The sequence below is a fragment of the Falco peregrinus genome, chromosome 7, assembly GCF_023634155.1.
Source record: "Falco peregrinus isolate bFalPer1 chromosome 7, bFalPer1.pri, whole genome shotgun sequence".
NCBI classification, from domain to species: Eukaryota; Metazoa; Chordata; class Aves; order Falconiformes; family Falconidae; genus Falco; species Falco peregrinus.
Window position 1 is genome coordinate 17,933,979 of NC_073727.1, and position 14,535 is coordinate 17,948,513.

Below are 14,535 nucleotides of genomic sequence, written 5' to 3' on the forward strand. Positions count from 1 at the left end.
AGCCCAAGTTACAGCACGGCAGCACCTGCACCCCACCACCACGGTGCTTTTGCTCCTCAGGTACCCCTCATCTCACCAGACCAGGGAGCAGCACAGCCCCCTCCCGCCAGCAGCCTGCTGGGATCTGGCCTCATCCTCCTTCCTGGCCCTGCTGCCAGGGTGTCTCTGCCCTCTGCAGCCTGTTGTGCAGTGAAAGCAGCTGTGATGCCACCCTCAGTGGGACAGTCTGTTAACTGCAGCTTGTCCAGCAGCACAACATGGCTCAGCATGCAGCACTGGCACTCCCCCGAGGGCCAGAGGTGTGACAGACGGCCTTAAGAGGACTTGCAGCTCTTGCACGCTGTGCAACAACAGGTCCCCTTCTAAGGGCCGTACACACATGTTCCAGAAGTGCTAGTACCCGTACACACGTGCACACACACACACACAGATCTGCAACTCTGCAGGGACAGTTCTGCCTTTGAGCCAGGATGCTTTTATTGAAAAGACCCTGCCACAGGGAGTCACTTGTTCTGTCCCTTCCCTACCTAGTCCTGCAGCAGGAGCTGAGCAGCACCTGGAAGGATGAGTCCTGAAAGTGCTTTTTACTGGGAGGTTTATTCCTGGAAGACGCTAGATCCTGTGATTGCTTGAGTCCAGGGCTGCAGAGCCAGCATCCTAGCTCAGTGACAGGCTGCAGAGCAGAGCACGGAGAGAGAGCAGCAGCCAGGGCACCAGCTGCCATCTCTGCAGCAGAAAGCCTCCTCACATCACCCCCTTCCCCCTGCCCCTGGCAAGAGGGCATGCCCGGGCCTGGCCTCAGCCTCGGACACCGAGCACTGCAGATGCCCAGCGAGAGATCTCTGCCTGCAGGCTCTGGGGAGCAAACAAGCACAGTCCAGGCACCGCTACTTCACCAGCCCCAGGGTGGTCAGTGACACGAGCAGGTGGACTGGGCACGAAACAGCGAGCCAGTGGTCCACCAGCTCTAAGCATTCAGGACCAGCCTTTTTCCAACATGTCTGTGCTACATCAGCCAACCTGGTGCAGGCCATGGGACTAGCTCCAGGAGTGGGAGCACCAGCAGCGACCACATCCCCGCAAGACAGAAGGAGCCAGGAGTGGGATGTGCTGCTATTGAAGCTAGGGTTGTCCCCAGAGCAGTGATGAGCTCTGCAGCCCACATCCTGCTGAGCCCACCGAGACCCTGTTGGGCCTCACCCCATCATCTCCTCGAGGCAGCACAGGCATCGCGCTGCCTGCAGGGTGCTCACAGCAGCTCCCCCACAAACAGCTTGAATGTGTCAGGACTGAGCCCTACTATGGAAATGGCAAAGCCACAGCCATGCCCTGGCACCGCGTGCTCCCATAGCTCTGGGGGGCTCACGCTAGCCCATAAAACAGCTCCAGCCAGCACTCCCTGCCCCAGCTGCGTGCTCTGCAGGCGGGCTAGACACCGCGGCAGCACTAGATCCTCATGCTCACTTGTGTCTTTGTCCCCTGCAGCAGAGAGAGGCCTTGAAGCCCCTGCATGGCCAGGACGGGGTGCAGCAGAGCCCCCTTATGCAGCAGGGATCCACTCCAGCTGTGCTCACTGGGCCCGGCCCCACAGGTAAACCCTCTTACCACCTGGCTGTGACTTCCCTGGCAGCACTGGGGCAAATGCCTGCACTGCCCCATCCCCTCAGTCTCAGGGCCAGAAGGGGAGCAGCTCCCACCCCCTGCAGGCAGCCCTCTGAGCCCAGACACCAGCGGCTGGGAGCAAGGTCTGCCCCGGGCTGGCTGCCGGGCAGGCGGCGGGTACCATGTGGCTGTACCCAGGCCTTTGGCCAAGCCAGCGCATAGGGACATTGCCTCCCCACAAGCCAGCGCACCAGCCTCTCTGCTCCCCTAGACTTGCCCCCCTGTGCTGGTGGTGTGCCCCCCCCACCCTTTCTCAGCTCCGTGGTCCACAGTGGCAGGGGAGCAGGGCCAGGCATGTGGGATGGGCAGGGCCACGCACTGCATGCACGGCTGGGAGCCGGCTCCATGCACATCCCTGGACAGGTGCCCTCGGGAAAGCGTAAGTTCTGATACGCGGATCTTCGCATGCAGAATTCCAGGCTGGGCACCCGGTGCTGCCTCCTCTTCCAAGGCCTGCTTTGGCTCTGGCAGGACGCCCAGGACCGCAGACACAGAGCTGGCGCTGCACTTACACCTCGATTATATTGACCGAGGGAGACTTCTTCTATGAGAGAAAAAAAAAACAACTGCTTTAAGGCCTTGTTTTGTTAAGTCCCCTGGGATGCAGAGCCCCCAGCCTCCCATGGCAGGTACCACGACCAGCAGTCCTCCTCTGCAAAAACGGCTGCCAGCTGCAGCTGAGCCCTCTGCCCTGAGCTGAGGTATGGGCAAGCTGCAGCAGAGACCTGGCTTCAACACCTCCCTCAGAAGACCAAGTGAGCTAACCCCACACCCCCAGCATTTCGCATGGATGCAGTCTCCTGCCACAAAGGTTCAGGTAGCTAGCTCGGCTGCATCGCCTGGGTGCCTCTCTCCAGGTGAATCCCTTCAACCAGTCACCTCCCCAGGAAGCCTTTCTGCCCACTGCTGTGCCTCAGTGCTCCTGGGTGAACCAGCGCCCCCCCCCCCCCCCCCCATACTCTTCAGCCTCCAGGGCTTGCAGATGGGTGATGACTTCCAGAGGTAGCCATGCTACGCCTGATGCCCTTGCACAGGAGGTAGGTGCAGGGTCAGAACACAAAAGATAAGTGAGGGGGTAGGAGAATGTCTGCCATGGGGCAGAGAACCCAGAAAGCACAGAATGATCAGCATGGAGGGACAGAAAAGGCCTGCTGAGTGCCAGGCACATCTCACTGCCATGCCCCTCATGACAGCTCCGGAGTGTGCCAAGGGAACTAAAGGCTGCAGGTGGCAAGGTGAATTTTTCTTTAAAACCATTGCAAGCACAAGCAGGCACTTTAACTAAAAGCAACGTGCTCACTGAAGAGCACAGCAGATATGTGAATTCAGAGAAGGTGCTGGGAAAGAAGGGCAGGGGTTCTGGTTGCTGCACATCTGTTTTGTAGCTCAGCCCTTTCACACTGGAGCAAGGCACGTGCACACTGAAGCAGGGCACAGGAGGTGAGTGTTCCCGTGACCACGCTTTATAACAGGGCTCAGATGAAGAGCTGCACCATTGCCTGCTACTTTACAGCAGCTTGGCCCTGAAGCCAGGAGGGGAAGCAAATGCAGAACTTTTTCTTTCCTATGCCTCGTTCCCAGCTTTGTAATTAAGGACTGCAAGAATGCAGTGCTGTCACCTTCAAGGATGCCAAAAGTATGGTGAATGCAAAAAAACCAAGCTGAGGTGCATCAGCCCTGTACAGGCGAACTTCACAAGCAGCAGGAACAGGCCTTCGCACCTGCCTTTGCAGCCCAGTATGAGCAGGGTCAGTTTGGAGCAGGGATCCAAGAGGGATCTTTTTGGCAAGGAGTAATCAAGAAGCTGGAAAATCTGGAGAACTGGGGCCTTGAAGTCCTGATAGGAAGTTTCTGCTCCTGACATCCACTGGAAACCAAGATGTGGAAGCAGAGGGGCAATGAGGCAACAGAGTGAGTTCCCACTATGGATAGAGGAGGCAGAAGAGACACAAGGGAAAAACCTAATGCAAGGTCCTGTTAGAGCATGTGCATCACTGTTATAAATTACTGTCTTTTTCAAGTAAAAAAGGGAGATGTGTCAGGTGCTGAGGAAAGAGCGAGATGAAAGTACTGCTCCCTCCCATCCACAGCTCAGCACAGTACCTTTGTTAGGGTGGAGAAGGGGCTCTGGGGTCCTTCCCATGAACAACTTGTGTAGTGATGGCCTGGAGCAGGCCTGAGCAAAGGCAGCCATAGACCAGTGCAGCAACTACAAGAACAGCTGCCCAGCCTGACCACCTCCTGCCTAAACTGGCAGGAGCTAGATCTGTGTATGGGATGAAAAGCTGTGCAGCCTTGGAGGGACATGGTAAAGGGGCCGTTACAGTGACAGGACAGGCACCACCCCACAACGTGGGAGCCACCTCAGCTGATACATCCTGCTGTCTCTTCCAGTGTTCCTCCTGCAATCATCCATGGGGCACACACACTGCCCCAGAGAGACCAGGGCTTACTGCACTCTAAACTCCCTCATTTTTTAGGGAGAGGGCATGAGTTGGGATGTTTCTATTTCTGGAGAGAGCCAGAACCGTCCAGGCAGCAAGGCACAGCAGACATCACATGCCATCCCTCCTGCTAGCCCTCCCCACTCACCTTGCTCCGCAGCAGCCCTCCGCTGGGTCGCTCTGGCGTGCTGTGCTCCGAGGACGGCTTTGTCTTTTCCTTGTTGTTGTTGGAGTCGTTGTCCTTGATGATGTCATACTGTCTGCAGAAGAGGGCGATCACCGCTGCAGAAAGACAGGGGATGAAGGACTCCTTCATGCTGTCTGCATGCTGTCTGCCCCTGTTTTCCCTCCCCACAGCATCCCAGCTGGACAGCAGTCAGGCCCAGGGCACACTGGGGTGCAGGCCACCCACACACTCCACCTGTGTCAGCCTGGACCACCTCAGGCACCTCTGCATGTGTGGCCAGGCCAGTCTCCTTGGGCAGACAAGGCATGGATGCAGCTAAGGCCATCAGGGCACACGTGAGGTGCTTGGTGCCTACAGCTCAGGGCTCTGAGGCCAAAGGCAGATGTTGAAGCACTCACAGAGGGACAGCCCTTGAGGTCCACAAGCAGCTGAGTGGGGTTTTGGCCCAGTGCTTGTGACCCTCACAAAAGCTAGCCCTTGGCTTTGTCCTGTCTTGCCAACTGACTGTGGGGTCAGCCACTCTGTCATGGATTTACGGCACCCATCTCACGCAGCACACATCCTACACCTTGGGACCCTGGATGCAGGACTCTGGAGCAGTGCTTGGAACCGTAATCATTAGATGTGTTGGACCCGTTCCAACCACAGTGCGTTATCACAGCCACCCACAGACTGGACCTGACTTCTCCCTGCTGGCATTCTGACACACCAACCTGCACAAAGCATAAGCTAGCAGCAGACATCTTGTCTTTTCTTCCGGTGCACTAGAAAAGTGGTCAAGGCCAGGGCAAGGAGCAATTCCTGCAAGGTACCACTAGAAAATCCACATTTACCAGGAAGGGAGTAGGGGACAAATGACTTGCCATTCACAGCAGCTGCATGGGGCCAGTCAGGAGCTGACTTACCTCCTAGGTTTTCCTTGCTCCCAGGCAACATGTTGTTTGCTAGAGCACTGGCTTTAATCAGGTGCCGTACAGGAGCGAATCACCCATCTTACACAGCTACTACCGGCCTTGCAGCAATGTTACCGCATGTCGGACAAGCTAGCTAAGGACCAAGTTACACATCAGTTAACATCAGCTGGGATGCTCCCACCCTGTAACTCTGTATTCCTTGGGTCCCACACTGTCTCCTCCTCTTCCAGCACAGCAGCCAGGCTGGCCAGCCCACACGCTTCAGGCCGCTACTGCTGAGCAGTGGCTGTGGTTGCTCCTTTTACCCCACTGGCTCGAGCTCCTACAAAGACTCAATGGACTTACAGGAAAGGATGCCAGACACATACTAATACGCCTCTGCACTCTTTCAAGCCCCATCTTCTTCGTGGACCCTGGATTGCACCACTGCCCCAGCCTGCTGGAACGTTGCTTGTGGCACTCACCTGCCCACATAAGCAGCACAGCCACGATGATGATGATCTCGCCCGTTTGCAGCTGCCTGTCTTTGTCCAGCCCTTCCATGGTGATGTCACCTGCAGAGAAGAGAACCCAGGCAGGGCTGGCAGCAGATACCCTCCCACCAGAACCTACTTCAGGACCAGCAACACCTGAGGATCTCAGAAGGAGCTCCAGAGAAGAGAGACCCACCTCTCCCAAACAAGGATGGGTGTGGGATGACATCTGGGCTCTGGAGAAGACATGCGGCCTGTGGCTTTCCCACATCAGATAAGCCATCCTCACCACCAAAGGCAGTCAGGGATTCTAACTGCTTGTTTGGGTTCAAGTAGGGACTGCACAATGCATGGGAGGAATCACTGAAGTTACTTCCTATGTAGGAAACCAGGGCAAGTTAGGAAGGCCCTGAGCTGAACACAAAAGTTCTGAGGTAAGTAAGCCATTTGCTTGCCCTGTTACACTCTTCTCAAGTCCCCCTCTTATGGCTAGTGCTGGAGACAGACCCCTGTGCCCAGCAGACACCCTCTGGGCATCATTGTTCTTGGATTCTTGGATCATCTCTTCCTCATGGAGCAGTATGTAGGCAACCCCAAGGCAAGAAGGCACAGCATGGATATGAGTCGGAAAAGAGGCTGGGGGGCTCTGTCATTTGTCCTTTGATAGCTTGCAGGATGGGAGATCTGAGAGCCTGTTCAACATCTGCTTCCTATGGGCAGCAGCTGAGCAGGCCACAGCAGTTGTCCTGGCCACAGCCTGTTTAGCTGAATAGGGTGCCAGGACCGGTGACAGGAGGGCTGTAAACTGGGGCTTGGGGACATCATCATGGCCGTAGTGGACACAACAGCAGCCTGTTATGAGCCTGTGCGTCCCAAGCAGCCTGCTGCTCAAGGCAGCGCCTTTCTCACTGGCTGCTGGATCCCTGCCTGTGTGCTGTGGAGACCTTCAGATATGGTCCCACCAGCAGCACCCAGGCAAGCTGGAAGGAGCTGCCTCACCTTGGTTGGAGCTGTTGGAAGGGAGGCGGTCGGTCTCCTTCAGGGTCCGGAAGTGGACACGCTTGCTGGCCTGGCTTTCTCCATACAGGCCGATGCTCTGCACCTGGATGATGTAATCGGCATCCTCTGCCAAGTCCCACAGTACGCAGGCCCGGTTGGTTGTGTTCACCTCCCGGATGAAGCGCTGCATCTGTCCATCTTGCCGCTGCCAGAGTGAAGAGTTGTCATCCCCAGGAGGCTGTTCCCAGCCGCACCAGGCACAGGCCCCTGTCTGCAGGGCTGTGCTGGGCACTCTCCCCTTACTCCTCCCTTCCCAGGCAATCATCCACCCCTGGGGTGGGCCAGGCTGGCCAGCACTTTGCTATGCAGCATCCCTGTGTGGCCTGAGAGCCAGGCGCCTCCCTGGAGAAGCCACCATCATATCTGGGGCTGTGAAGGCAGAGCAAGGCAAGCAAAGAAGGGTTATGCCATGGTTAAAGCACCATCCTTATCCAGACAAATCGCAGGGAAGCCACTGGAGGGACAGCTACCACCAGTACAGCCCATGCTCCGTTGCCTCCCACCAGAATGGATGGCTCAGACAGGGCACCCTGGCAAGGGCAGCTCAACAGCAGAGATGTCCTCAGGCAGGTGCCAGAGGAGCTCCCAACTGCAGCAAAAGGGCTGACATAGGAGCATACTGGCAATCAGTGAAAGAGGTCCCGAGCCCCCTGGGGACAGAGCCTGGGTACCTGCTGTAGGATGGCATAGCCGATGACCACGTCTCCTTCTGGGACGTCCCAGGAGACGGTGGCAGAGTTTGCCTTCAGCTGCGTCACGGTCACGTTGACAGGGGATGGTGGCCTGTCTGGGTGAGCCAGGGACGGACCGAGGCAAGGCACAGGAAAGAGGCAAAAGAAGATGTCTCAGAACAGGCACTCACCCCTGCACACCACGATGGGGACCCTCTCCAACATCTGCCCATGGCAGCACGTTGGGCAGGGCTACAGGGAACAGCTTCTCCAGTGAATCTGTCCCCAGGAGAGGAGTGGCAGAGCAGGTGCACAAGGCTGAGCCCCCACCAGCAGCAACACATATGTGACAGCATGGTGCTTGCTGGGCTAGTGGGCAGCTGCCCACTGTGTGTGGGGGCAGGTGTGCAGGCACAGAGCTACTCCCTGCCTGCGCAGCTATCCCATGGCTTTGGCAGTCTTTGCTCACCGGCCAGGACTCCTCCCTGCCTGGCTGTTGGTGAGAAATGTGCTCACTGCACACCTCACCCTCTGCAGTGTCCTATAGCAGGGAGGGAGGACAAGCTTGCAAGGCATCTGCCGGGCTCTTCTCTAAAGGGCTTGCTTGCAGCGGCAGACATAGCCCATTGCTCATAATACATGTTCCACGTAAAAGGCATTAGCAATGCTGACCACGTGCCCAGGCTGCCAGACCCAGCTAAAGACATGAAGGGGCCCCAGCAGGGTCCTTCTACCTTGCAGACATTGAAATGGGAAATGCATGAAAGCCTGTCATGAGCAAAAAAAAGAATTAAGAGTTAGAGACTGTCATGGCAATTTAACCAGTCCCTGAAGCTCAGAATCACATGAAAAGTCTCTGCAGCCTGTCTCAGAGCACTGCAGAGACCCTGCTATCAGAGAGGAGAATGACATTCAGACCAGTTCTTCACAAGGGCATCTGCTTGCAGATCTGAGGGACCTTCACTGCTGCTCAGATGTTCATCTGTTGGAAAGTTTACTTCATTCAGCTCCAGCACTAGCAGTAGCAGAGCTGCCTGGCATGACATGCTCCTGCTCAGCCTGGGCACAGAGTAGATTCTTGGTAGGGAAGTCCCATGTTTCTGTAGGGTTCAGAAAGTGCAAACACATCCTACATTAATGCAATTCTTCAACCAAGACTGTGATGGTAAAATCAGGCTCCTCTAAGCTGTGGGGCTGCCCCGTGGATATGCACATCATAAATGCCTGGCACACCACCCAGAGCTGTGTAGGAAGCAGCCCAGACACAGTATTTATATATCAACTGTGACAGAAAAATGGGGCAGCTTGGAATAAACACACTATGCAACTCAATCTGGCCATCTCAATCTGCCTGGCATTACTCCTTGCTCTAGAGCGGGGAGGAAAACCCAACGCGGAACGCAGAGCTGACTTCCCCAGCAGTGAAATGCCATCGGCTGCAAAGCTGGCAGCAACACTCAGCCATTGCTATCCTTCAGAAAGCTGGCTTGACTGACCCATGGTCTGCATCATCACCATTTTGAGACTTCACAGCACTAAGAACATGGCAGGAAACTACACAGGTACACAGATCTGCATACAAAGCCAAATCTTGACTGGAAATTAGACACAGAAGAGCATGAAGACAGACGCTGAGGCTGTTGTTCAAGTGTCCTCTCTCCCTGTAAACAAGACAGCGTCCTGCTACAAGCTACCTGTGTAGCACAAGTTCAATGCTGTGATTTATACAAATAGAAAGAGCCCCAGAGGGCACCCAAGAACAAGTCAAAAAGACAACTCTAACACTACCAACCACCACTGTCAGAGTGACAGTGAAAGGTAATTTCTGTAGGTCAGCTATTTAAATGCGTGCATTCACATTTGAATATTCCCAGGTCCAGATCAAACCAGGAAAAGGCTGTGATTCCCACTCTGAGAAATGCAGGGCTGTGGTTTGCCAGAGGCAATAAAGACAGATGGAAGGGTCACCCACAGAGCCCAGGAAATACATTCTCAGAGAGACCCTGGAGCTGAGTGTGTCCTCAGCAGAAGCCTGCCGCATCACCAGGAGATAAAAGTCACTGGAGACAGCATGAACAAGGACATCACAGGATGCTGCACCTTCTCTTTCAGAACAGAAGCTAGACAACTAGAAAGTATTCAAAGGTACGCTGAACATCCTTTATCCTATTAAGAATGTGTCTCCTTAGAGTTTTGCCAGTGGGAAACTGGTTCATCACTCTAACCTGTGAAAGCGGGTCTTTGAGCCATGTCCTTATCTGCACACCCTGGTCTCCCACAAGCCAAGAGCAAAATGGGCTGAATAAAGCTCCAGCCCCAGACCTGGCCACTGACTGGGGCACATGTATACTGCACACCCAGGAGCTGAGCCCCCAGCAGATGCAGTCTGGTTTTCCACTACTGCCATGGCCAGTGTGCAAGTTAGTTGCACAACCAACAGTTGAGCTGTAGACACCACCCCATCAGCTAGCAAATAACCACGGCCTTGCACTGTCCCAGGCAGAAGCATTTCAAAGTGTGTGGGGAGGAAGGGCTGCAATGTTTTTGTTAGCCTTCAGGCATAAGAAGAACAACTGCCTAAGGCTACCACTATGTCAGCAAATGCAGTGAGGTCAGGAACAGCCTGGGAATCCAGTGGTGGAGACTGGTCCCGGGAACTGCTCTGGTCTGAACCAGCCAGTGTGTGCCCAAACCACTCCTGGGCACAGCTCAGGAGTTAGCATGAGCCACGAACCATTCCTAGTAGGTAGCAGATGTGCTCCCCGCTTTGGAACTCATCAGCCTAGTGCTATGGACATGACCAGATGGTGCCAGCTAGCCTCAGGACAAGAAGAGGACCTGGTGCTTCACAGGATACATCTACAGTAATAAATCAGGTAGCTTTTTACAGCTATCCGAGCGAGAAGAGGTCTGAACATGCCCAAAGGGGATACCTGGACTTTCCGACCTTTAAGTGTACGTGAGGAAATTAAAGGAGGGTCGGCAGGGTCTGACATCTCTGCAACACAGAGTCTGTGGAGGGAGCTTGTAGCAGGCTCCTTGCTCTGCAAAAGAATTTTCTAGGCTTCTGCAGGGACCCCAGCCTGGCCCAGCCCATGTTTTCAGGCAGAGGATGCTGAGACATGGCCCTGAGGCTGAGTCACTCTATGATTTGAGAACAAGGGCAATGCACTGATCCACAAGCCATGCTGCTGGGTCTGCACAGGGCTTGACAGTATTGCTTCAACTGTACTTAGCCAGAGCTTACACAGGCCCTGTGCAGGGACCTTCACTCACTGGCAATGGAAGGGCATCCCTGGGGGGATACCACCCCGGTAACAGACTGCAAAGACATACACCCAAAGCCAGCATGATCTGCTGTTACACCTGGAGACATTTCACAAATGGAGAGAAGAGAGGGCAAGAGCACAGTGCGCGTGGCTAGTCAGTGCTTCAGACCTCATGCATTGTAAACACACTTTGTGCAGCTCCAGGCAAGCAGACCTGAACCTGTGTGACAGCGAGACCTGAAGGTGTCCAGGCTTTAGCTCTTCGTTGGAAAAATGACTGGTCAGTTTGCAGTTCAGCAAACTGGAGCAAATATGTTTCTGGGCACACGGGATTTGCACACCTAGCAGAAAGAGACAAGACAAGAAGTTTCAGAAGTCAAAACCAGAGAAGTTCACCCTAGAAACACAGGGCAATGTTTAATCCCAAGGATATTCCAAAGGAGACCTCACTGGAAGTTGTTACTGCAAGACCTTCAAAGAACAGCTCACACCATAGACAGCTTCGCGTATGATCCCCACGTTAAGCATAACATTCTCCAGCCTGCTCTGCCGCTGAGGTCAGAGTGGTTTCATGCCAGAGCTGTCACCATAAAGATCTGTGAGTGCAAGGGCTCCAAAAAAATGTACTCTCTGAAGCCAACTACTAAAAACATTCCTGCAAAGCCAAGATGCTCCAACACCCTGCTGGACTCTCTGGGGAAAAGCATGCCACAGCTAAGCTCTGCCCAATGCATTAATCACTAATGGTTCTGCATCATTTGTAAGTTATCCAGCTTCACTTTTTATTAAAGCCATGTCAAGACACAAGCACCACCACAGAAAGCAATCACTTACTCAAGGCCTGGCGCACCCTTTTGTCCTGCCAGTACAGCAGCACGTTCGTTTCAGGCCTGCTGAAGGGGTGGGAAGGGTTGGTCCTGAGTGCTGGAGCCAGCAGCGTTGCAGCCCAAGGTGGGGCAGCCAAGCACTGGGCTATATCTGCCACGCAGCCTGGCTTCCCAGGTTAGAGAAGAGGCCAGGCAGGTGCGCTTCACCAGTGATGCTGGCAGATGTGGTGCCGCATAGGGACAGGGCACAGCCCCGCTGGCACCCTCCCCACCCTGCTGTGACTCTGGGGGAGGGGACCCCACCTGCACATCGGCCTGTGCCCTTGGGACCGCTGCTCAAGGGCACCCAGATGTTTGCCCAACTTATCCCTGCAGCAGGGAAGTAAGCACCAGGCCGCACAGCTAAAAATAAGTGGCCCCTTTTTAACAACCCTGACTGCATTTCTTCCCGAACCCTTTAAGCCCCGGAGCATCTGTTTTGCAAGGAGACCCAAAACACGGCAGAAAATGTCTGATAATCGCAATTCGGCTTAATCAGGAACCTGACAAGGGCCAAGTAAGACAGCAGGAGGCTGCCGCTGACACAGGGCCATGCGGACGAGTCAAGGGAAGAAAGGACGGCGGCGCCCTGCGTGCCCACAGACCTCGGCATCTCAGCAGACACCAGCCCAGCGCAAGCAAGGCAGGCAGGCAGCGTCCCCCTGCAGCCCAGCCCGCAGCCCGGGAGCATCCCTGCCCAGCGGCATCGACTCTCTCAGGACTCGCTGCTCACTGCTGGGGGGCAAGGACGGGAGCGGGGGGCCGCCCCCCGCGAGGGCGCAAGGAGGGCACAGGCGGGAGGCACAAGCGGGCGGCTGCCCGTGCCCCCGGGAGAGCCGGGAGCCCTCCGCGGCCGGCAGCCACGGCCAGACGGTGGCACCCCGTCCCGCGGCACGGCCGGCCTGGGGGCCGGGCGCAGCCCCCGGGGGGTGCCCGGGGGCCCGAGGAGGCCGGGCCGGGCCCCAGGTCGCAGCGGCCGAGGCCGCGCCGGGGACGGGGCGAGGCCGGCGGGAGCGGCCGGCGGGGGAGGCCCGGCCCGCAGAAGAGGCCGGCGCACGGCGGGGCACGCCGCCCCCTCGCCTGGGGAGAGCCGGCCCCGCGCCCTCGCCCGGTCCCGCCGCAGGCAGCAGCGCGGGCCGACCCGCCGGGCCCCGCGGCAGCGAGCAGGGCCACCGCGGCCCCCGGTCCCGGCCTGGCCGCACTTACTGGCTCGCACGAGGCAGAGGTCGCAGCTGAAGAGCAGCAGGACGGGGTTGAGGAACGCCGAGAAGCGGGACATGGCGGCGGGGCCGGCGCAGGGGCGCCCCCGGACTGCGGCCCCGGCCCGGGCGGCAGCCCTGGCACCGGCCCGGCTCCCTGCGCCGCGGGACGGAGCGGGGCCGAGCCCCGGCCGCAGCGCCCGGGGCGGGGGGTGTGTGGTGGAACGGCCGCCCGGCCCTCCCCCGGCCCCGCTCCGCCCTGCTCCGCCCCCCGAGCGGCACCGCAGCGGCTCCGGCGCCGCCTCCCACCTGCCCCGGTGCCGCCCCCGAGCCGTACCCGGCCCCGCCCCACCCTGCCGTACCCCCGCAGCCGCCGGCGCTGCTCTCGGTGCCCTCCCCCGGTAAGCACGGGTGCCCCACCGCATGCCGCGCCCCCGCCGGTGCCGGCTCTCCCCACGCACTGTGCTCACGCGTCGTGCCCGGCTCAGCCGCCCCCCTCGCCCGGTCCCGGTGTGGCGCGTCGCACGCTCCCGCCCCGCGGGTGTTGGCTCAGGCTGCCCGGCGCTCCCTCGGGTGTCCTGCGGGGGCTGGCGGCAGCGATGGCACCCGCGCGTGGAAGGGTGGCCGGCCACTGTGCACGACGACAGCGTCAGTCTCCAGGATACTGGAGGGCTTCTGTGCCAGGCGGGCCTCGGGCAGGGCCAACGCTGGCTGTCACCTTGCGGTGCTCACAGCAGAAGGCTTCGTGGCGGAGGGCAGGGCCGTCCCACGCAGCCCCTGCCCAGGCTCCTGCACACGGCTGTGACAGGCCGAGGGGGCCCTCAGTCACCTTCGTACCCTGCACAGGGTTCTTGTGCACCTCTTGGTTCTGCTGCAGGAGGCTCCTAAAAGGCACATGGGAGAAACCTGTCCCATCCTCCCCGGGTTTCATTGCTCCTTGATGTGGACACTGTAGCATGGACCCATTTAGCACAGGTGGAGGTGGTGCTGGCCAAAACCTTGACCCATGGAGCTGCGGATGCAGAGCGATTGCTCACCAACCTGATCCTTGCAGTGCAGCTCTAATGGTCCCTGCTTGTGTGTGTTGTCATCAATTAACGAGTTTACGCTTGCAAAATTCCCCTGACCCGTGGCCACCCAGGAGCTTATCCGGGCCTTTGGCAAGAGCTGGCCGCAGCAGAGCTCTGCTTGCTCCCCAGGGGTTGTGCCTGGGCTCAGGGTTCTTGCCAGGTGCACAGTTGGAGATGCACCTGCATTATGGCACTGAATATCTGATGATTGGGACAGCCTCCCTTCCGCCCCACCGTGCTGCAGAGCTACACCCAACCACGGGCTCTTGCTCACCTGCTAGAAGCAGTGACACTTTGCAGTATTGCTGAGAGCAATCTTCACTAATTTGTGGGATGCTGGCTATTGGGGACGTAACTCCATCCTCTCCTGTCATAGTCTAGGCTGTTGCTCCCTCAGGCTTAGGCGCAGTCCTTTCTGCAGGGCCAGCCGCGCTGCACTGCAGCCCACAGGCAGTGGTTAACTGTAAATGCCTATGTTCAGGTGCCCCTTCTTGCCTTCAGTCTGACCAAACAGGTATGGCATGGGACTGCAGGATGCTGGGCAAAATGGGTTTTACTTGTGGGACCTTCCCTGCCCTTTAGCACTTTGCTGCTGGGGGCAAACTGACAGGCATGCAGAGCTGCTGGGGCACTATGACCAAGAACTGCCAAGGCTGAGCACAGCATGGCTTGACATGCACAGCAAAGCATGGCACAGCAGGGCATAGCCAGGCACAGCAGG

General features: G+C 57.4%; 1 protein-coding gene across 5 annotated transcripts; it reads right to left on the reverse strand.

Moving 5' to 3' along the window:
• Nucleotides 1–452: 452 nt before the first annotated feature.
• Nucleotides 453–12,982, reverse strand: FNDC4 (fibronectin type III domain containing 4). 5 transcript variants are annotated; one of them, XM_055810896.1, is made up of 6 exons: nt 12,752–12,982; nt 7,411–7,526; nt 6,680–6,884; nt 5,672–5,761; nt 4,255–4,388; nt 453–2,203 (listed from the first exon to the last, which is right to left on the reverse strand). In XM_055810896.1, exons 1-6 carry the CDS (start codon nt 12,822–12,824, stop codon nt 2,171–2,173), a joined length of 651 nt encoding a protein of 216 aa, XP_055666871.1. In that variant the 5' UTR covers nt 12,825–12,982; the 3' UTR covers nt 453–2,170. The 5 variants fall into 5 exon arrangements, 2 of the variants coding, with proteins under 2 accessions (XP_055666871.1, XP_055666870.1); XM_055810895.1 differs by having other exon boundaries at nt 453–2,206; XR_008748155.1 differs by lacking the exon at nt 453–2,203 and having other exon boundaries at nt 4,341–4,388; nt 5,007–5,761.
• Between the last annotated feature and the right edge of the window lie 1,553 nt (nt 12,983–14,535).